Source organism: Penicillium odoratum (genome assembly GCF_028828045.1).
Source record: "Penicillium odoratum strain IBT 22623 chromosome Unknown utg000002l_segment0_segment0, whole genome shotgun sequence".
NCBI lineage: Eukaryota > Fungi > Ascomycota > Eurotiomycetes > Eurotiales > Aspergillaceae > Penicillium > Penicillium odoratum.
The window spans coordinates 2,920,494-2,942,445 of NW_026643144.1; the positions used below are offsets into that span (position 1 = coordinate 2,920,494).

At 47.2% G+C, this 21,952-nt stretch overlaps 11 protein-coding genes across 11 annotated transcripts; 7 read left to right on the top strand and 4 right to left on the bottom strand.

Annotated features, from left to right (window-relative positions):
• Positions 1-273: 273 nt before the first annotated feature.
• Positions 274-1,572, top strand: N7520_003117 (Protein kinase domain-containing protein; the record flags this gene model as incomplete). Its single annotated transcript, XM_057137052.1, has 2 exons — positions 274-433; positions 506-1,572. The coding sequence occupies 2 exons, from the start codon at positions 274-276 to the stop codon at positions 1,570-1,572; spliced, it is 1,227 nt and encodes a 408-aa protein (XP_056999738.1).
• Positions 1,573-2,723: 1,151 nt separating this feature from the next.
• On the top strand, positions 2,724-3,383 carry N7520_003118 (uncharacterized protein; the record flags this gene model as incomplete). Its single annotated transcript, XM_057137053.1, has 1 exon — positions 2,724-3,383. One exon carries the CDS (start codon positions 2,724-2,726, stop codon positions 3,381-3,383), a length of 660 nt encoding a protein of 219 aa, XP_056999739.1.
• A 692-nt stretch (positions 3,384-4,075) lies between these two features.
• N7520_003119 (chalcone synthase B) lies at positions 4,076-5,149 on the top strand (the record flags this gene model as incomplete). The annotated part of the gene is made up of 1 exon (XM_057137054.1): positions 4,076-5,149. The coding sequence occupies one exon, from the start codon at positions 4,076-4,078 to the stop codon at positions 5,147-5,149; it is 1,074 nt and encodes a 357-aa protein (XP_056999740.1).
• A 102-nt stretch (positions 5,150-5,251) lies between these two features.
• Positions 5,252-5,728, bottom strand: N7520_003120 (cupin domain-containing protein; the record flags this gene model as incomplete). Its single annotated transcript, XM_057137055.1, has 1 exon — positions 5,252-5,728. One exon carries the CDS (start codon positions 5,726-5,728, stop codon positions 5,252-5,254), a length of 477 nt encoding a protein of 158 aa, XP_056999741.1.
• Positions 5,729-6,168: 440 nt separating this feature from the next.
• N7520_003121 (alpha/beta-hydrolase) lies at positions 6,169-7,578 on the top strand (the record flags this gene model as incomplete). Its single annotated transcript, XM_057137056.1, has 2 exons — positions 6,169-6,575; positions 6,630-7,578. The coding sequence occupies 2 exons, from the start codon at positions 6,169-6,171 to the stop codon at positions 7,576-7,578; spliced, it is 1,356 nt and encodes a 451-aa protein (XP_056999742.1).
• Positions 7,579-8,139: 561 nt separating this feature from the next.
• Positions 8,140-10,055, top strand: N7520_003122 (CAIB/BAIF family enzyme; the record flags this gene model as incomplete). Its single annotated transcript, XM_057137057.1, has 4 exons — positions 8,140-8,521; positions 8,572-8,870; positions 8,948-9,448; positions 9,504-10,055. The coding sequence occupies 4 exons, from the start codon at positions 8,140-8,142 to the stop codon at positions 10,053-10,055; spliced, it is 1,734 nt and encodes a 577-aa protein (XP_056999743.1).
• Positions 10,056-10,506: 451 nt separating this feature from the next.
• On the top strand, positions 10,507-10,893 carry N7520_003123 (nuclear transport factor 2 family protein; the record flags this gene model as incomplete). The annotated part of the gene is made up of 1 exon (XM_057137058.1): positions 10,507-10,893. The coding sequence occupies one exon, from the start codon at positions 10,507-10,509 to the stop codon at positions 10,891-10,893; it is 387 nt and encodes a 128-aa protein (XP_056999744.1).
• Positions 10,894-11,065: 172 nt separating this feature from the next.
• N7520_003124 (ureidoglycolate hydrolase) lies at positions 11,066-11,848 on the bottom strand (the record flags this gene model as incomplete). Its single annotated transcript, XM_057137059.1, has 1 exon — positions 11,066-11,848. The coding sequence occupies one exon, from the start codon at positions 11,846-11,848 to the stop codon at positions 11,066-11,068; it is 783 nt and encodes a 260-aa protein (XP_056999745.1).
• A 507-nt stretch (positions 11,849-12,355) lies between these two features.
• On the bottom strand, positions 12,356-17,237 carry N7520_003125 (uncharacterized protein; the record flags this gene model as incomplete). The annotated part of the gene is made up of 9 exons (XM_057137060.1): positions 12,356-12,776; positions 12,832-13,921; positions 13,985-14,297; positions 14,348-15,277; positions 15,339-15,582; positions 15,642-15,985; positions 16,042-16,493; positions 16,544-16,626; positions 16,687-17,237. The coding sequence occupies 9 exons, from the start codon at positions 17,235-17,237 to the stop codon at positions 12,356-12,358; spliced, it is 4,428 nt and encodes a 1,475-aa protein (XP_056999746.1).
• Positions 17,238-18,644: 1,407 nt separating this feature from the next.
• On the top strand, positions 18,645-19,471 carry N7520_003126 (C6 transcription factor (Fcr1); the record flags this gene model as incomplete). Its single annotated transcript, XM_057137061.1, has 2 exons — positions 18,645-18,702; positions 18,756-19,471. 2 exons carry the CDS (start codon positions 18,645-18,647, stop codon positions 19,469-19,471), a joined length of 774 nt encoding a protein of 257 aa, XP_056999747.1.
• Positions 19,472-20,520: 1,049 nt separating this feature from the next.
• N7520_003127 (uncharacterized protein) lies at positions 20,521-21,691 on the bottom strand (the record flags this gene model as incomplete). Its single annotated transcript, XM_057137062.1, has 6 exons — positions 20,521-20,549; positions 20,603-20,909; positions 20,960-21,155; positions 21,216-21,340; positions 21,414-21,453; positions 21,507-21,691. The coding sequence occupies 6 exons, from the start codon at positions 21,689-21,691 to the stop codon at positions 20,521-20,523; spliced, it is 882 nt and encodes a 293-aa protein (XP_056999748.1).
• Positions 21,692-21,952: the final 261 nt, after the last annotated feature.

Below are 21,952 nucleotides of genomic sequence, written 5' to 3' on the forward strand. Positions count from 1 at the left end.
TAGATATATAAACCTCGAAATCACCCCCAAAGGCACAGAGCAAGTGTCTTCTGTATCATATTGAAATACTCATTTTGATATACACATATTGCTTTACATTTCTTCGACCAATCTTTAATGCATGAAAGCTTCCCCGACGCGGCTCGACAACTTCTAGACCCATGCAGTTACCTGTCCCAGAAATACCCCCACTTGCACCAGGCTTTTCAATATCGCTTGGACATAGCCTTAGCCTATAGAAATCACGCCCCTATCTCAAGGTGCGATCATACCATGTTCCACGGTTACGAGATTGGACGAAATGATGGCCTAATATTTCAGCATCAAGAATGCTCTGCGATGGTAGATTTCCTAGACCCGATCCTCGATGACAACATAGCCTACCGTGCCACCCAAATATGCAAGGATTTGAGCGATCGCATGGAAATATATGGTACGTTAGGCTATGGAAGTGAGTCCCTCTTTCCCCCGTGTAAGTGGACGATACTAACAATTTGGAAAATAGGCTTCGGAGCCGTGTATCTTGCCCGAGATAACTGTGGCCCCGCAGACGATCCACGAACCGTCCGACATTTTGCAGTGAAGGTCGAGCGGCATAGTACCCTCTACAGTGATGAATACTTTGGGACGGCCCCTGTGGCGGCAATTCATGATTATGCCAACGAGGCGAGGTACATTCCTACTGAAGCGCTGTATCTTCTTTTTCTCACATGCAGTGACAGATTCCCGAAACTCGACTCCGTCTACATCCATGACCGTTATCAGGCGATCGTGATGTCTGCATGCGTTGATCCCGCGCTCGACCGATGGAGCAAACGGTTGGCATCCCACGAGCCGGTTTTCCCGGCTTTCATGGGCGCATACCTGATGCCCGGCGATAATAGACCCATTCTCGACGAGATGGCGGCTTGTAAAGTTGCCTCGCAGCTTCTTCAAGCCCTTGTTGATATGGCGCAGATCAATCTTGTCCATGATGACTTGTCAGTCAATAATTTTGTTATTGACCAAAATCTGAACGTTCAGCTTATCGATTTAGGAAATGTCTGTTTTGGACTCGATGACGAGGACTTTGTTTGCGAAATGTATCCATATTTGCCATTCCAGGAGTACCAAATGCTACCGGAACTAGCCGAGAGCATGTTCCGCCCGGAGAATCGCGAACGTGACTGGTCGGAAAATATATGGGTCGATTTCAACAGTGATGTTCGCCAAATCATGTTGTGGAAGTTCGGTGTGATTGTTTATGGGCTTCTACATGGTTACTGGCCATGGGATGATCCTCCTTATGGAGGACATGAGTGGCAGTTGCTGGATTATCGAGGGGGGGCAAGTAAGAGAATCCATGATCGACGACTAAGGATTATATGTGAGGCTCTGCCCATTCGAGAAGATTTGTCACAGGATTGCAAGGATGTGCTGCGTCATCTTTTTCAGAAAGACCCTGCCAAGCGTCCATCATTGGAAACCATGACGATGTATCCCTGGTTCTCCCAGTGGTCCTATCAGAATCGCGTTTATGAACGGCCTTTTTCGCAGGACTTTCAAGACGCCTACTGTCGGTCTACTCGATAGAAAAATGTATTCAGCTTGACATGGTATGGACTTTTTGTACTAGTCATCTGATTTTTACCATCATCTTTAAAATTCCTGCGCATGAAAGCAGGATTCCGAGGTATACTTTGCACTAATATCCATAGCTTAGAAATTTTCACCCCTTAGTGTCCACCCTTAAAGTTGACGATCTCCACATCTTGAAGTTTACCTCAGGGTCTTTTGAACATATTCCCATTCTTCATAGAGGATTTTAATTCAGTTAATCAAAAAATTATTTAGGGCATAACTGTAACTACGAATGTTCGGGGAGTTTGAACCCCTTAAAGAGGTCAAGCGTCCACCACTGACACAAGCCTTGACACAATCCTACGCCAAACCCCTTTTCCGGTCACATCTGTCAGGGACGCAAACTCCGGCGTAACTCGTCCTAGCGTGGATTCAATAATAGCGGTTCCAAAATTGAAGTTACCGGATATATCCTTATCAGAGCCGCTTTCACTTGGTGGGGCTATTGAACTAACTCAGTTCAACACACCATATATCACATTTTCAACTCTCCCTGAACCATGCATAAAGGACACTTTTTACACTACGTTTCCTAACAAATTTAACGTCCACACGTGAAACAAGCTTTCTTTTCGCGATACACCACTTTGGCCAATCTTATACAATTGGATCAGCCCTGTGGGGCCGTGCCGCGCGGCATTTGCGTGTGCCCATCGTCTGCTATCGTACTAAAATGGTCTCCACTGGATCATCAGTGGTCGATTACCGGGTTGCCGGTGCAAAAATAACTACTAGGCTGGCGGGTTGTGCGCGGCTTAGACTAACAACGCAAGCGTTTGCCCAGAAATCTCCTACAAGGCTAAGATCCAACGGTGGAGCCCACATTTGCCAAGGTGCAGTACGTCAAGCTACTCGTGGCCAGAGAACTAGTGAAATAATTTAAATTATGCTTTTCCACTGTTTTTTTTTCTCAGTAGATCTTAATTCATTCTTTCCCTACATACACATTTTACTCGATTGAGATTACGATTAAGATCAAGATCAAGATGCAGGGTCTACTTTTGCTCCTTATGGGAGCTCAATTATGGCAGGTTTCGGGTCATCCTTTCTCTAACCCCACTGCTGTCGACCTACCACAAACAACCAAGCAATCTTTTCTACCCATGATCGCCGATGTTGATGCGACAGTTCAAATCCTTGAGATTCGAGATGAGCGAGAGCTAGGTGCTATCTTCGCTCGTGATACTACTTCATCCACCACATCGACCACATCTACCACTTCTTCCACTACATCCACTACCTCAACTACATCCACCACATCGAGCACTACATCTTCGACAACATCTACTACCACCTCGACTACCTCTACCACTACATCGTCAACCTCGACATCTTCTACTACATCTTCCACATCTTCGACTTCCTCGGCGACCACCTCCAGTTCCACAACAACAACGAGCACATCGACAACCACAACAAGCACTGCAACTGCCACAAGCACGGTGTCCGCCGCTCAAAAAGAAAAGAACCACAAAGGAAACATCAACGCAATCATTTTCTCTGTTTGCATTATCTGTGTCTTCATTGGTGTTGCCATTCTTCACTGTGCTCAAGACCGAGCAAAGGCAAAGCGCATCGCTGCCCGCGAGCTTCTCAAATCCTCCGCTGTCATTCCTGCACCACTTACCTCTACGAAGAATGAGTCCAGCACCAATCTGCTCAGTGATCGATCCTCTGTGGTGTTCAGAGATCTGCCGCAATCCGATTCACGACCCCTTACCGCTCAAAGTCCTACTCCGACTCGCGAGATTGGGAATCATTAAGCGTTGAAACGTTTCTCTCACGCGAGATTCCTTTCTAGACCCGGTGTCGTTTGAAATACCCAGTACCTTTCTTATCTCTCCTTGTATTTAGCATAGCACTTTCAATGCATTCACACTTAGCATTCGTCATCCATTGGAATATTTGGTCTATGCGTAGATCCACGTGGATGTCTACAGAGCTTTCTCGCGTGAGATTGGAGTCTAACGGGTACTTGCTCAGATGAGTTGTAATTGCATGTTTACATTCTCTAGCTTGGTCTATAACCCCAACATCAGCGTTCGGAGTCGGACTCGGGAGTCTGTAACACTCCATGTTGAGAACCCAACTCTGAAAGGACAATACTCCCAATAATGCTACGCTGACTATGAATACAAAACACGTCTGTGAGATCTTGCTTAATCTCGTCAACTACGTGAATATTATCAGTTGTGCTGTTATAAGTGACGACCCTTTTCTCCAATTTTGTTGATCAACCAATCAGTCCAAATATCCACATTCCACTTTTGAAAGTCGATATGGGTGGTGTATTCTCCAATCCAACAAGAAACACCCCAGCCCTAGCTCCGAATCCACCTAAACCAGAAAAAAATGAAATTACAATCACTGGTTTAGCCACAGAGTGGCCCGCGAAACAAGTTACCCCAGACGATCTCAAACAGTTCACTGAGAGTTTATACCCCGCAGATGCACCATGGTTCGTGCCATTCCATTCTCCAAAAACTTCTCTCTGATATTAAAGATCTCCAGGCTTCAAAGACTCCTTAAAATCAACGAACAGACCGGCATCGAAACTCGCTCTGTGGTCGACCTATGGTCTGATCCCCGATGGCGTCGAACAATCCCTCCCAAGGCAGAAGAAGTCGATACCATGTGGCGCCAATACGGTGTCCAGCTCGCCAAGAAAGCTGCCCTGAAAGCCTTACTGGATAGTGAGACCCAGGCGAGCGATATTACGCACCTTGTTGCAGTCACTGCTACCAACGCTGGAAGTCCCGGATACGACCAGATCGTCGCTCGCGAGCTAGGCATACCAGCACATGCGGAGAGGTTGTTGATAAGTGGCGTTGGGTGTGCGGGTGGGTTAGCAGCTTTAAGGGTGGCTTCGAATCTAGCCAGGGCGGCTACTAGCCAAGGTCGACCGGCTAGGATTCTGGTATTGGCTTGCGAGATTTGCAGTATCTTTATCTGTTCGGAACTACATGCAATGTCGACGTCACAGGACATGGGAATTGCAGTGGCTCTTTTTGGAGATGGCGCAGCGGCTCTTGTGGTTTGCAATTCGGAGGGTATGACCCGGGTACATAATGAGAAGAATCTTCCGGGACGGTTCTCTATTGTTGATTCGCGGTCTGTTATCACACCTGGTACTCATAATGAGATGGAGGATAAGGTTACCAGCACTGGATTTCGGCTTGTTCTGTCGAAGAATGTTCCCAAGTTGACTTCTGCCTCTCTTGCACGCCCATTTGAGAGTCTAATTGTGGAGAATGGGATGTCCGATGCTTCGCCGACGGATTTCGATTGGGCAGTTCACCCGGGTGGGTTGTCTATTATCAAGGGGGCTCAGGCAGCGATGGGACTTCCGGATGAGCTGGTGGCGGCAAGTAATGAGGTGTACAGGACTCGGGGTAACACATCTAGTGTTGCTGTTTTGGCGGCTTTGGATAAGTTAAGAACGATGGAAATGAAGAAGCAGCATGTTGTGGCATCCAGCTTTGGGCCAGGTCTTACAACAGAGATGATGTTATTGAAAAGATGGCAATGAATCAATGCGAATATGACTGTATAGAAATCAATTTGGCTGAGCGTTGAAGATATTTTGGAGATATTTCCTCTCTTGAAAAATTCCAACACTATGAGTAGTGTTTTATGGCTGACATTCCGAAATTATCCCTATCATCCGTGCCCACTGCGTCTTGCTAGGGTTGCGCCACTTGTGCAACGTGGATCGCTGGATCACAATATCGCCCTGCTTGATTGTGCGGGTCTCATTGGACAAGGTAAGCTCAACCTCGCCTACAACCAGGATGATAATATCGAGGCTCACGGTGCGGTGCATCGGGCTTCCCGCGTTAGGCGGAATGTCGTTATACCACACGTTGGCGCCACCACCTGGTATGAAGAGCGGAACCTGGGTCTGCATAGCGGTCTTATAGAGCTCAATATCGCGCTTGCCGTTAAGTGAGACGGGTGATTGCTCCGTCTGGTAACCGAGCCTCTGAAAACCACCACCGAGTTCACTGCCTACTTCCAAGGACGTAGCAACGTCGGTAGAAAAGAAGGAGTTGCCATCTGCATCATTCTCGGTGATGTACCGATTTGGATTTGGGAGCCGATTGACCATGGCAGCCTATTTGATGAATTTGGAAACGGTTTGTCGTCGTAATTAAGGGAGATCTGATGCTATACCCCGCTTTCTGTCCCCGCCTCAATAATTGGAGTTGGTAAGCCACGCTAGTGGGTACCATTTCCTGAAAAACAAAAACATTCAACAGCATATGCGAGGCACTAGTTAGAAATGACAGAGATACGATTAACTCCAATTTTACCGAGGCTTTCAGACTCAGAATTAATGTTACAAGTCATTTTGCAGTGCTGTAACCGAAATGATCGGCGACAAACCATAGATTCATGTGATCGCCAAGCACATATTTTGGCCCCCAAGTAGTCTCAATAGCTCCGCTTCCCACTTCCACTCCAATTCATCCCCTTCCCAACGCAGTCCAAGTTGTGAAATTGAAATTGACCAAAGCAACCACGCGTCATTGCCATTAAGACATCGTAATGTACGATCCAGAGGCCCAGAAAAAAGCAGTTTTGAGCTTTCGCAAGGCATTTAAGAGTGCCCCTTGGCTTCCAATCTCCCAGATACAGAAACAATCATTCCATGAAAGACCTTTGAAAGGACCAATTATAGTTTCTAAAATCGAAATACCTCGCCCGAATGATGAGGAAGAAGAGTGCATCCGATCAAAGCTATGGGACTTGTACACAGCAACCAGCGAAGGTATTGAAAAGCTGGACGCTCCGACTCCATGTTGCTCCTATATGGGTGAATGGATTGGAATCAGGAAAGATGCAGACACAACCACACCCCAGCTCAATATGAGTGAGAAGGAGAAATTCCGAGGTATTGAGCAAAACGCCGCTAACGACACTGTGATCTTCTTTCTATTTGGAGGAGCATTCTTGTGAGTTTTTTTACTGTATATGACCATTCTAAGCTAACAAAATTCTTATGCAAGTCGCGCAGGTCCTCCAAGTGCTCGGCCCCTAATGAAACATCTGAGTCAAACCAGTGGATCGCGTGTATTTACCTTCCAACCTCGCCTTTCGCCTCAATATACCATTCCGACGATATTATTAGACGTCATAGTTGCGTTCTTCTACCTTATCTCACCTCCCGCTGGAGCATTGCATAAACCAATTGACCCGAAGAAGATCATCCTTGCCAGTGACTCGGGTGGTGCACTTCTTCATCTTCACTTGCTGCAATTCCTACAGTCGCTTATACGATCTGCCAAGAACGATATACCAAGTTTCCGATTCAATGACCGAGACATATATGCACAGATGCCCCGGGGCTGTGCCTTTGTGAGTCCCGGCGCAGACATGGCGCTGTCTCTACCCTCCGTCAAAAAATTCGAGTCTTCCGAATGGATGTCCGAAGGCGCCCCGTGGTTGAATCCGAAGTATCCCACGGATAGTATCTGGCCCGCGAATCCACCCCGGGGTGATCTTCACTGCGACAATTCTGCACTATGTCACCCTCTGATTGACCCATCCACATGGACAGACTGGTCTGGCATGCCGCCTATGTGGATTGCTTGTGGCGAGGAGACGTATACGGACGGAATTAATTTTCTGGTTCAGAATATTCGAGCATCTAATGTTCAAGTTACATTTGTGCAGTATGAGTTTATGCCGCATGTCTGGAATGTTGTTATGCCTGCCTTGCCTCAAAGTCGACATTCGATGAAGTTATGGGGACAGGCTTGCAAGGATCTTGCCTTGGGAAAACAACAAGATTCCAGTGCGCATTATGTCAAACTGGGGGACTTGGAAATGATTTCAATGGACTTTAAGGGCTTATTGGATATCCCTCGGGAGGAAGTCTTGCGTCGAATGCGCGCCGCGAGGGATGAGCTTGCCAAGTTCGTCTGGACAGGCTCTGACGTAAATTCCAAACTATGATATATCTGGAGATGAATTCAAATTTAGATGAGTGTCTTATGTATTCAATTATCGACCAATCTGGTGAATCTCGAATATGTGTCTTGACTTACTTTCCATGTCGCTGTTTTTATATAGCTTACTAAGCGCGGATGACAGCTTCCATAACCTTCTGCCATCTCACACCGACGTAATGGCATGGTCACGTGAGTGTCTCATCCGATCTTATCGCTATCCGAAGGGTCCCGAATCGGACTTTTCTTTCGGATCTACATGCGGGGTCTCACTATTTGCAGTTGATGCACTCCCATATCCGCTAAATCCTCCGCTAAATCCAAGCCGACGGCTGATGCGGCAGTACTCGGATCGAGACCGGGACTGCGCCGTCGGGTGGCCACTACCGTTCAATTATATAGCTTTCATCTCTAATTCTGGATTGCCCCGTTTTCTCCCAAATTTTGCAAGTGGTCACTCATTGGCCTCTACTTAAACCATTATTGACCTTCTCATCTGAAAACCGAAGGTCGCGAACTTGAGAGTTCTTGAAACATTAAAGAAATCAGACGGGACAAGTTTTAAATCATGGAAAACGACTCGTCTAACGGTTCGCCGTATTCACCCGTTCTCGAGACAAGTCGCATTTTCTCCAGCCTTTGTGACCAATCCGAAAGGCTCAGTCTGCCCGAAGAAGTACTTGCCAACAAAGACCGAGTCTCTTTTTCGTCCAGTCATAATGAAGTTTACTTTCCCATTCCTTTCAAGGAGACTGAGACCCTTGCCGCACTGAAAGGTGTCGAGGGTTCCGTCGCTGCAGCCCTTGCCGATCTGCGATTTGGAAGCACAGGTGAGGCCCGTAGTGTTGAGGTCAGCCTGGAAGCGGCAACAGCCTTTGGATGCCAGGCATACATGGCTAAGATTGATGGATTGTCCAAGCTGGATCCGAATGTGAAATCGAAGTTGAAAGGTATGTGACAGTCGGTACTTGATTAAGCAGCTTTCTGATTCTTGTATCAGATACGGATCTTCTGGCCGCACAGTCCAACGGATACCGTCGTATGTCGGCAAATCTGTATAAAACTAAGAATCCGGATGAGTTCTACCATATCCACGGCTCTCTTGAAGCTACAACTACTTTGAACATGATTGGTCTCGAGGGCCATCGTCCCGATCTCACAGATTACGAGGAAATCATTAAGGTTATTGAGGCCCAAGTTCAGAAGTATACTGTTCCCGAGCTGGAGGCAATGAACAAGGAGCGCCGTCAAGCTGGTGTGCCGGCACTCAAATATGAGGACTTTATCAAGACCCCACATGTATGTCCAGCTCCCACCATTATGTCTACACATCAAAAGGCTTCGGATATGGGGTATATACTTATATAAATCCACAGGGAGCACTCAACGTTCAAGAACCAGCGTGGAAGGTGACCAAGCTTCAAGGCGACATTGCGCCGACTCCGTTCCCGGCTGCTCGACCTGGCAGCAAGAGGATTCTTGAAGGTGTCAAAGTCCTCGAGATGTGCCGAATTATCGCAGGCCCAACTGTGACCCGTATTCTCGCTGAATATGGCGCCGATGTGCTCAAAATCACAAGCCCCAACTTATCGGACGTACCGTTCTTCCAAGTCGACGGCAACATGGGCAAACATGCCGCCGATCTGGATCTCAAGACCGAAGCCGGTCGGGCAGAGTTTGAGAAACTTTTGGCTGACGTTGATGTGATTGTTGACGGGTACCGGCCCGGCGCTCTGGAGAAGCTAGGATACGGCCCCAAGGCGATGGCCGCTCTGGCTGAGAAGCGCGGAAAAGGAATCGTGTATGTGAACGAGAACTGTTTCGGCTACGAAGGCGAATGGGCCGGGCGAGCTGGATGGCAACAAATTGCCGACTGTGTAAGTCTAATCCCTTCGCCGAAGAAATTGGAATCATCAACTCACTATGGAACAGGTAACCGGTGTCGCTTGGGCACAAGGCAAATTCATGGGCCTTGACACACCTGCTGTGCCCCCCTTCCCAATCTCAGACTACGGAACCGGATGCATGGGTGCTATTGCTGCGCTAACGGGTCTCTACCACCGTGCCAAGACCGGTGGCTCGTACCACGGCAAGGCGTCCCTCATGCACTACGATCTTCTGCTTTTCGCAGTAGGTCAGTACTCTGCTGATGTCCAGGAGAAGCTTCGTGCCGCCCAGCCGGCAGAATTCTTCCAGCTTCGTCATTGCGATAGCGTTGATCGTATCTCCTCGACTGTCCTAAAGGGGATGCAGAAGCGGTTCCCCCACTTGTATATCGGTCCTGGACTTGGGTCGGAGGGTTCCCAGTCGCTGACTGAGAGCTGGTTCTCAAAGGCTTATGGAACTGATATTGAGGTTGTTAAGCCTATTGCTGCTGTGCAGGGAGTGGATAATCAGTTCGTCCGGGCTAGTCGACCTAATGGGTCGGATCGGGCAACATGGGAAGATTTCCAGGCTGAGGAAGCTGATTTGAAGAAATGTTGATTTCTTTACCCTCCAGCAGCTATGTTGATAAAAAGAATCACTTGACTCTCCAGGCACATATAAATCTAGACGAATTCCATGTATATTCCCTGTTACTATTTTTATCCTCTAGCCCACCCTCTCCTTGACTACCAATAAAAAAGCCTGATCAAGCTCAAGCCACCGTGACACACTACGCATGTCAACTTAAAAGAGTGACAGGATTAGTGGCTGATCACCGGAGATTAAATTATTTGACCAACGTCATCCCACTGACGTCATTTTAATATATGTGGCCGTGGAACAAGTAAATAAAACCACTTTCCTCGCCACCAAGGGGAAAATTATCTCATCTGTCTTACTGAAAGTGCTGTTCTGAACCGTTTGGTATGTTACTCTAAAAAAATTCGAATGTATTTGGGAAAAAAAACTGACAGACTGAATCTACCCTAGAACCTTATCTACACCCACCATGCCAACCATACACGAGCGAATCCGTGAGGAGATCCTCAGAAAAGAGCGCGCTCTCTGGACAGCGCTCACATCGGCTGATCCACCACCACAAATCAAAAAACTGAGCAACCCGGAAGTCGTCTTATTGTTCCCGAAAATGCCAATCCTCACCTTGGAAGACGAAGAACAATTCGACGAATGCTTGAAACCTCCATTCCATCGCTTTGACGGATTCCAACTTGATGATGTGCGCACGATTATTATTGACTTGATGGCGGGATCTATCACATATAAGGTTTATGCTGTTCGTGGGGATCAAGAATATCGAGCGACGGGCTCTACTACTTGGAGTCAAGCGGCGGACGGTGAATGGCGGATTGTGACGCATCATGAGACTCTTTTGTAGAGTGATTGTTGATGTTTAATATTAATACTTGTCAATGATTCTATGAGGGAACGAATCATGAATCTATGTTTATACCGAAGACACGCGTAAGGACATGTCTCATCGTACTAAACGTCTATATACAGTCATGCGTAATTACATGCACCCAGGCATAGGTGCGACTGTAGGTATTCTAGAGCTTCGCTGTCCACAACTTAGGTGGACCATTCGCCCTCCGTCCATATTCTCCTTTCCCACCCAGATCCACCACGATGCCCTCTCCAAATGCAGCCTCCTGACAATCCTCATCATCGACCCCATTCACATGCTGAACCACCACAAAGTCCACCCGACGAGGACCCAAAACCACCATGGGCGCATGCCACGTCCCAACACCATATGTCACAGCCTGTCCACCACGCGCGATAAACGCCTTGACGTTCTTCAGATCAGGCGGATCACGAATAGTGATCGTCTCGCCTTTAGCGTTCTTAGCCGTCGCAACTTCCCCCTTCAACGTAGGCGCAACAACAACCAAGAAAATAGGCTCCTCCTCCCCACCGCCGACCTTCGAGTGGCTTGATAGATCGACGGGAATGAATGTCTGATTGGTGAACGGGTGGCGCTCGAGAATGCGTACATCGAAGACCTCTTTTTCGGAACCTCTGTTGTTTATTGTGCGCAGTTGGCGCGGGAAGCAGCAGAACATTGTCATGCGTGCGGAGCTGGGTGTGCCGGTTGGGCTGGTTGTGTAGCGATCAAGCATGGGAGAGATGGGACTATATTTCAAGGCGGAGTTTTGGTTTGCCAGGACTGGCGCTGGGTTGTATGGTGGGAGGTTGGAGGGCTGAGGAGCGACATTGAGGTCTCGTGGGATGGGAGAGCAGATTGCTGTGCCGAATTGTGCGAAGCTGATTGGTGTGAGAGGTTCAGGGACCAGTGTGAGGGTTGGGTTAGAGGTGAGGATTGGTGCCATGGTGGCTTTTGTGATATACAGTCGATTCACTGGGATGTGTTCAGTTCTGTGAGGTTGCGAAAAATAACGATTGAGTTGGAGATTCTGGGGGAAGCGGAGAACATGTCGGCGCTCGCCGGGCGATAAGATAAGCGGCAGACGCCGATAGACTTTGTGGCCTTGAATTTAAGGCCACATGCTTGTCAATGTAAGTAAAACAGACATCTAGTTATGGATGCTCGTTAGTGGTCTGGATTTTTCAAGGCTGGTGGAATCACAAAATATTAAAACAAATATTTTTGAAATGAGTGTAAGAATTCTAGATAACAAAAATTCGGGAAAGAATGTAAGAAGTAGGAACAGAAGTCCCGAACGAAGAGAAAAGAAAGGTCTAAAGAGCAAGTCTACAATATAATGTAGAATGAACAGTTCCACAGAAAGCACTGACCAAATGTGCCCGAGGAGGTATAAATTAAGACAGGGCGTTCCATCCAAACGAAACGCAGTCGAAACTTTGCCCATTGCTTTTTAAGCACTCCCCTTAGTCTTGTTTCCTTTGGGGACACGAGCCCACCAGTAGATTCCAAGGGCTACAACGATATTGAACAACAAGTAAGCCCACATGATACCAAAGTTTCTCCAGGCATCACTCCAGTAAGAGTCCACACTGGCAAGGAAGGTATCGGTAGAAGACATGCTGCAGTATGAGCACGAACTCGTCGCGTTAGGGTTGTTGATATATCCACCAGTCCGCTGAGCGTAAGCATTCAGGTATTCATAGCAGGTCTGAGAGCTCGGGGGGTCGAAGGTGAGGATTTCATCAGTACTGCATGTAACGTCCGTACCACTAACAGCGGTGGACAGCATTCCCGATACCAGGTAGGTGAATGGGGAAAGGCGATACATGAAAATCCAGAACCCGGGCATCGCGTCAGGGGTGGCGACGACACTGAAAATAGAATTTAGTAAACCGAAAGAATAAGATAGAGTGTGACATGACTTACCCGCAGAATAAGAGAAGAAGGGAGAAGATCAAATTGGCGATATTGCCTCCAGTTTCTGCATTTTCCACACCGGCAACGACCATGTGTGTGAATGTAGACGTGAACCACAGGAAGACCAGCAGATAGAGGAACATAAGTGCACCACGCTCGGACACGGCATTAGTCGGCTCGGCGTTTTGGTACAAACCGACTGGGTAGTACCAGCAGAAGAACATCAACACAGCAACCAGGAAATTCCAAGGCAACTCAACAATAATATTCGAGGCCATGAACACACGCCACGAGTACATCTTGGATGGGCGTTCACGGACTTCGAAGATCGATCGTTGGATAATGAAATTGGGCATGATCTGCTGGACGAGGTTTCCAAAGATGGTCATGAGCATGAAGATACTGAACATTTGGTTCTGCAATCCTTGCTGCGTATTCTTGGCGTTGTAGAAAGAGAATCCGTTGTAAAGTGCAGTGAGAACCGAGAGAACCAATTTGGACCAGATGTAAGAGGGAGTACGCCAGTACTGGGAGAAGACCCGAGATAGACACTGGATAAGCTGGTCCTTTGTCGAAGACGCAAACTCGCGGTGTTCGGTATCCGTGTTCGCATCTGGTTCTTTCTGAGAAAGAGAGGATTTCAGCTCAGCCAGGTGGTCAAGAACAGCCTGCTTTTCGGGGCTCTTGTTCCAAGTCTCGGGCCAATCAATATCGCTGTGGGACCCAGGAGCAGCACCGATTACCTCCAGCATCCATTCCGCCGGATTCTCGCCATCAGTTAAAGCATGGCCACCATTGCGCATAAAATAGTCTGCCAATATCGAGGAGTTTTCGCCAATCTTTCCAAAGTAAACAGTGCGTCCTCCCTTTGCAAGGAACATAAGTCGATCGAATCGCTGGAACAGCATGGCAGATGGTTGATGAATGGTACATAGGATAGCCTGGCCGTGCTTGGTCAGGGTTTCAATCAGGTCCAGAATGGACCAAGAGGTTTGACTGTCCAAACCGGATGTAGGCTCATCCAGGAAAAGCAATAGCTGAGGTCGGGCAACCAGCTCCACGGCAATAGTCAGACGCTTACGCTGCTCAACGTTCAATCCTATAGATTGTCAGTAAATAAGAAGGTCAAGAGAGAATAATACTTTATTGAGTAGTAGCATACCTTCACCTGGAACACCAACAATCGCATCAGCGTATGTTTGCATACCAAGCAATTCAAGAACCTCATCAACGTAATCTAGCTTTTCTTTCCGGCTAAGGTGGGCAGGTTGTCTGAGTAAAGCACTGAACTGCAAAGCCTCGCGTACCGTGGAAGTAGGCAGGTGAACGTCTTGTTGTTGAACATAGCCGGTTTTGCGTTGGAATGAGCTGTCTCTGGGACGACCATCAACCAGAACATCGCCAGTAACAACACCCATTGTCACGCGAGTTGCAAGAACATCCAGCAGAGTTGTTTTTCCTGCGCCGGAAACACCCTATTAATGATTAGCGAATTTGATCTCACAATATTGGAAAAAAGACTTACCATCAATGCGGTAGCAGTACCAGGCTTGACCCATCCATTCACATGGTCAAGAATCCGGCGCTCTTCGCTCTTGATCTTGATATCATAACAAAGGTCCTGCCACTGAAAGATGGCAGTCTGTCTCTGGATATTAGCACCGGCACCCTCAGACTTCTCATCGGCCCTGTAGGTAGCGTCTGCCGTAGTCTCAGAATCCAGTGCCTGGGTCTTTGGCTGACGACCTCGGCGGAAAAGAAGTACTTCTCCCTTAGAGGCAGCCTCGGTGATGTATTCGGTAGCAATTAGGTATACGAACATAAAGAAGATCATGAAGGCGAAGACAATACCCAGATTACGCCAAAGATGATCGTTGGTATAGGCGTATGCAGTCTCCAAGTAAGCGTCTCCACTGACGTAGAGATCTCCAGCAGTGGATGACACAGTGCTGCAAATGGTATTGATAGTGTCCACATTCTCGTATCCCTCTCCAGAAGGGACAAACGAAGAACAGGGGAACTCTCTATTGCGGAACTCATTGACCATCATACTTTCAAATGCATAAGCAATGGGATCAATGTAGTTCATCCAGCGAGACCAGCCAAGCATTTCTTTGGTAGGAATGATGAAACCTGTGTAAATCACAAGACCCAGAATGAGCAAAGCAGCAGGAACCAGTGCTTGAGCCAGAGAACGTGATGCGGCACCAAATGTCCGGAAAACCATGGACATGGTGAATGTGGTGACAAGGGAGAAGAGCCAAAAGATGAAAAACGCTCCCGGCTCGCGTTTCAGGTTGGCCATGAAATAAAGCGGGAGATTAAACGTGAAGGAGTTCACCAACTTATACGGCACATCACACAGCATGGATGCGACCGCTTCTGTAAAAGGGTGATAGAAAGCATATCGGGATTGCTTTTCCACTATTGGTCGTTGAGCATATAGGGTTAAGATCTTAAATTATATTGTTAGACGCTTCCTGAAGCTTTCGGGGATAATAAGGAGTTTGACAAACCTCGAGCGCACTGGCAAAGGCAGCGAGAAGAACGGCATAGAAGAGAAGGACTTCTCGCGAGTAAAAACTGGCGGTATCCGAGGCCATGTTATAAAATACACTTCCCAAGATCAGAGACATGAAGAAGTTGCCGAAAAGAGCGGAGTAAGTCAATGTCATATCAGCCCTAAGGCGCTGGAAGCCACGCGTAAGATTAAGTTTGATCTGTTCGAGAACCGAGAGGGTATAGGGGGATTTGAGACGTCTAGGAGATGGATGTCAGCGTTTTAAAACCATATGTATGACCATAGTGCTGTTCCTCACTGTTGCTTCGACTGCATCTGGCGGCGTGCTTCACTGAAAGTAGCGAAGGACTGACCACCGATGGGGTGTTCATTATCAAAGGTATCAATCTCTTGGAGGAGATGGGCACACTCCTGGCTACTCTGCCAGCGCTGCGCAAACTCCGCGGGTGTCCGAGGCACTTTTGCTTCCCATCCTGCCTTCACTCTGCGCTCGGTTGGGCTGGTCAGGGAAGTGAGGAAGTCGGCAGTGGTCTGGCGCGATGGGCAGTCGAAGCCCATATTGATAAAGAAGTCACGAGCCTCGCCGGTCGGGCCAAAGTAGATTTGTTGACCCTCGTAAAGGACTACAACTTTGTCGAAGACCTATTAATGACAACTGTTAGGAAAGTTTCTCCGATAGATGCATATGTTCAACTTACGTCGTAGGCACTCTGTGAAGCCTGGTAAATAGCAACACAGGCTGTAGTGCCTGCATAGTCACTCATTAAGCGAAGGTTCTTGCAGAATTCCAATGCGTTGGCACTATCCAGACCTCGCGTGCTGTTATCCCAGCACTGGAGTGGGGCACCACTGAGAATAGCCTCTGCGATACTGACTCGTTTACGTTCACCTCCACTGACACCGCGGACGAAGTCGTTACCAACCTGAGTATTGAATGTATGCCGAAGTCCTAGCATGGTCATGACCACGTCTCGGAGATGCTCGGCATATTGCTTCCTGGACAAGCTGGGGAAGCGAGTGCGAGGCGCGCGCGCTAGGGCAGCGAATGTCAAGGTCTCACCAACCGTGAGCTGGGGGAAATGGACATCATTTTCAGCGCTGAAGATGGCTTCTCCACGGAACTGCTTCTGCATAATTGGGGCCGAAATTCCTGTTGTCATGTTAGTTGCTGGGATCATATTTGTTTTGGACCTCACTAACCTTGATAGTTCAAATAACTCTCGTCGCCAACATAGATGCCGTTCATCTCACCGGCAATTGTTTTCAGGAATGTCGAGCAACCACTAATTGAAAGAGGTTAGGGTTGTCATCCACATGATATCACACAGGCCGGGTAGACTCACCTTCCAGGACGACCCAAGACCAACAACATCTCGCCACTTTTGACAAGCCCATTGAAGTTCCTGAGAATCTGAACCTTCTGCTTGCCGCTTCCGACAAGGTTACGCACTAAGCCGCCGATACTCAGAATGGCATTGAAAACGTCCTTTTGGTAATCGGTGGGACTTCCAAAGCCATGAACAGAGAGATTCTTGAACGCAACACCTGCCGAACGTTGCAGGAATCGCTCAGGGTCTTGAGATTGGGCCGCAATCAGGGAACGAATCCAATCTTTTGTCTTGAAGAAAGGACTATCAGGGTGCCAAGTAGTCTCCTTGTCTTCTTCGAAAAAAGGGTTTTTGGCATTCGCCGAGGAAAAGTGAGTGGAGTGACGAGTAAGTTCTCTCACCATCTCCTCAACTTCTTCCTCGATATCAACCTCTGAATCTTGCTCCTTCGTCTCATTTTCAAGTGTAGTAGTCGAAGAATATGTTTCTCTGGTTTCAAAACCAGTCACTAGACGCTGCTGATGCTGTGAACTATCAAGGGAGGGAATTCCCCCCAAAACCGACATGGTGTATAAAGACTAATGCACCAGATTCGATTCAGGGTAGACAGGATCTACGTGGGCCTTTCAAGTCTTTTAGCAGTAGGAACACACCAAAAACATTTCGATTACCAATCTAGCTAATGAGTCAATCCAAAGCTGCCAACTCCAACTCCCGGCAATTCATGAATCATGAACCGGAGACCCTAAGGAAACTTGCTGTGGATACAGAATATCTGCCTATCACTAGTTCTAGATACAATTGATCACGAACCACAAAGATACAATGTGGGGCGCCAAGCCTGGTTGTCCTGAGATATGATTGAAAACCGGTGTCTCAACTGCAATAGATCCATCGAAAAAGATCATATAACAAGTTCCAGTTTGATAGCCATTCTTTATGTGGTCCGGATACAGTGACGGGTTTCCACCCATGTGGGTCGGTTACGGTACCTGTAGATCTCCGAAATTACGCTCTCATTACGCTCGGATGCTACAGATTCCGGTGAAATATTCATCGGTATCATCTGTGATTGGTCAAATCATTCTACTTGTAATTTATTCTATTTCATCCTCGAATATTGAGAATAGATTCCAGTCCCAAATATCAGAAGCGAATGAATTATAAAGCAAGACTGGCAGTCAATAGAGTAGGATAACAAAGATATCGATAATTCAATTTCACCTCATCAAAAAGGGGCTTCTTAAAAAGTGCGCGGAATGCGCCTCTCAGCCAATGGTTATTTGAATATGTTCTTCTTATTCGATAAAGTCCAGCATGAATATATCATTATTGGTCTAAGGCCTTGGTAGCTGAGCATTCAAAGTAAAGATTTCACTTGCCTACTACAAAGTATCAGTGCGTTGCCGAATGCCAGTGCTGTAAGAAATACAATATCCGAAAAGGGAAAATACATGAAATCTCGAAAAAGGGGGACCCAAGACCCATAACTTAATAATGCTGGATATACGGATAAGCAGCCCAGACTTTTTCAGTATTAGCCACGAAACCTAAGGAATTGATCCATGGTGCGACTCGTCACGATCTATCTTTCACGTCGCAATCATTATCCTCAATTCACTGTCGGATACTTGCTTGCTTCTTGACATTCTTGTTGCGGGTTTATCAAGTCAATGTCCAAGGCTCTAATAGGGAGACGCAACTCTCATTCTCGCAACGAAGTTCATTTCCTTGCTTGAACAAACATAGACCTAACCATGCCCCGCAAGGACTCGAAGCCGCCAGTGTCGAAAGACTGGCCATATTCCAAGAATTGCCCTCGTTCAAGGGCACAAAAGGCTTGTGATCGCTGTAGAAGCAAAAAGACAAAGGTACGACGATGCGTCTCAAATCGCCCCGCGTTCTCCAAAAGCCCTTATCTTACTATTTTTAGTGCGATGGATCAAGTCCTTGTCAAAGATGTCAAAGTGAAAATGCCAATTGCGTGTTTGCTGATCGGAAGAAGCTTCGAGAAAAGGTATATCCCAAGGGGTATGTAAAACATCTGGTCGATTTTTAACATCATGAATATCTTGTTGACCCAGGCATTTTCAGATATACAAGATTCTTGGAAGAGCAGCAAGGATGGCTTGTACACGGCATCAGAGCGTTATATCAACATGTACAGGCTGGAGATGGCTGGCCTGGAGAACCCTTGAATTGTGACGCCAATGGTCAGCCTCTGGTACATGATATACTCGCTAGACTAGGGTCCCTGGACCAAGCTGGGAGATCAAATTCTGGAGAATCTGTGAGAACCAAGCAACAAAGGCCTGAAAATCCCAAGGTCGAAACCCTGCAACGACCACAATCTTCCAGTGGAACTTCGCACAGCCTCACCCCAGTCGAGGCTTCACCAATTACCCCCAACTATCCTTTATCCTCGCCTGGGATACATCCAAATCACAATACTGAAACTGGGGATGACTCATTGCCATCCATGAAGACTATTGCCGATTCCAGCGGTCTTCACAGTCCATTTCAAATAGTTTCCAGCAGCAGGGTCGATGATTCCATTGAAAGAGATATGAGAGGTCCTGCTAGTCCCACGGAAATATTGTGCAATGATGTCCAGGCGAGTAGTCTGCCGCTCGAGTATCCTACCAAAGACGACGCTATGCCTTCCGATCTCTTCACTGGCATAGGGAACGACTTCGATGACTGGGAAGGGTTTCTGCAGCCGTTCGGCCAGGTGTCGACGGAGGCTTATTCGATGCCGAATCATGATACGCAGCCATTGCCCTTTGGATATGCTGCTTAATGACCGATCTGTATAATTTTGAGTGCAGTCTTGCGCTCCCTCTCCATTCTTGATTTTATCATGTATTCATAGTCTTCCTAGATATCCTCTTCTTGTGTAATGTCAATATTACAAGCCGGCTAAGTGATACTTGATAATTTGGATATATAGTTTTCTTCGAATGTAGGTATCTTCATTTCTAACCCATTATTACCTGGGCACACCGCAGACTTTTTGCCCTTGCGTTCGACACCCCCAGCCCCCGACTTTTCTTTTCTTTCTCTTTTTTTTCACTTCCACTATATATGAATTTGGAGAGTCCTTCGACTATTTAACTAATCCGGTAAGAAAGAAGGTAAAATATTGGGTAGGAGTCTGAGTGTAAGTCTGAGTGGGAGACTGAGTGGGAGATATGGTAGGAGATAAGGTATAAAACCTTAGTAGGCGCCGCGTGAAACGGCGGAAAGCCTCTAGTATTAATTATTATGCAATGACTAGCTTCAATTTTTGATTCCAAGATTCAAAATTTTACCATTAATGCGACAAGATCATGTAAAAATTCATTTTTGTTTGTATCACTAATTAGGGTGAAAGGCCGCGACCCTTGAAACTAGCAATGAACAGTGCGAAACATCGTCCTTAACCAAATAATTGACGAGGTGTTTCCGGGCCTTTAGATCCACTTGACCCGTCTATATTTACGGGTCAAAGGAAAAAAGTGGGTTTGTGCGATCCATTATGCTTACGTTTCTCTTCATTAGTTCAGCTGTACCAATCGCCACTGGATTTTCAAGACCGGATGTCTAATCGGAAGCAACCTTCTAGAACATTAGATCCCGGGAAGTGTCTGAGCCGAAAGTGGATATCGGTAAGTTTGTCTTCCAGCCCGGGCAATCTTATATTGTAAGCCCCTGTGCGGGATTTGAAGTTCCGCTGAATTAATGTAATATGATGAGTGAGAAAGTCCGGGATTAGAAATCATATATCGGTTCCTCGGGTCTATGGAGATATTTAAAGTCAAATTTGAAGGGTCTATCGATGGTCTAATGTACATTCATCTGCTATTGAATTTATGACGATCCTAGGAATTTGACAACCGCTGCGCGAAAATGTCAGTTATGATGGTATCAGACATAGAAGTTCAACAATTACCTTGTCTAAAAGCTTCGGGGTTCTCGGATATGAGCCAGTGTCCTGCCTCGACGTCCGCAATCTGAGCATTGGGAAAGAATGTCTTGATTGCAGGAATGGTCTCATCGGTGACATACTTGGACTTGGTTCCCCGAACGAAAAGTGTGGGGCCATCATACTTGACGGCATCCGACTGGCGGAAGGGGAAGTCTGCCATGCTATCAAGTGAGTCACCAATCACTGAGAGCGGTACACGGAACTTCAGAGTCTTTTGCTCATCATCGGAGCGCACAAGGTTTGTCAAAAGAAATTGGCGAATTCCAAGGGACTATTTTAGGATCAGTGATGGATTCCAACTTGGAATGGCTCTTTCCATACCTCTTCATAAGCCTCGAGGATTTTGTTGGCCTCTGATTGCTTCGTCACTTGCTCTCTTTCAACGTGCTGCATTCCCCGGACATATTTGGGGAAGTCACTCTTCAATGCCGCATTGAGCGGGGCATTGTCGACAGAGATTAAAGCAGAAACGCTCTCTGGGGCCTGAAGGGCCACTGTCATCGCAGTTTTGGCACCCCTGTGGGTAGTCAGTATGGGTTAAAAAGATCAAGCCAGAGCTATAGCGTAGAGGGCATACATCGAATGGCCAATCAGGACACACTTCTTGAGCTTCTGCTGCTCTATAAACTCTTGCACATCCTCAGCCATGACACTGTAATTGTGCTCCGGGGCATGGAAAGATTGGCCATGATTGCGGAGATCCTGCAGGCGCGTAAGTATAGATTTGAGATTTATAATGTCCCTCCACTTTTGGAAGAGAGTATGCAACACGTACCAACGTGAAGATCTGACAATTCAAGTCTCTGGCCAAAGCTCTACAGTTTATGTTAGGTCTAAAGGCATCCATACAATCGGTGGTGTCACATACTTGCTAATAGTCCGGTTGTTCTGCTTAGAACCGAAAAGTCCGTGCAGGAATAGAATCGGATCGCGAACGGCTTCCTCCTTTTCGGGGCCGTAGACCTGGTAGGACAGCTCCGCCCGGCACGCACGAGCTGTAGAAAACGCGCGAGCGCCAATGAAGCTTCGCGCAGTTGTCCGAGCGAATAACATGATAGGATGTCGGTAATTGAGTCTCGATCGGAGAAGCCAACTTGACGAAGAGCGGTAACCAAGCTGGCTGACTCAGCAAATTGGTCGTGCGTTGGAATAGCGACGGAAACTCCATTTTACCATCTGCTCCACTTCCCAATGACTGAATGATTATCTTTTTCATCATCGACAGTTTTGATACACTATATGCCCTGCAAAAACCATATATCGTCTGCACATAGCCAACTGGTGGCAATCACCATTGGTCGAGTCCTCGGACCG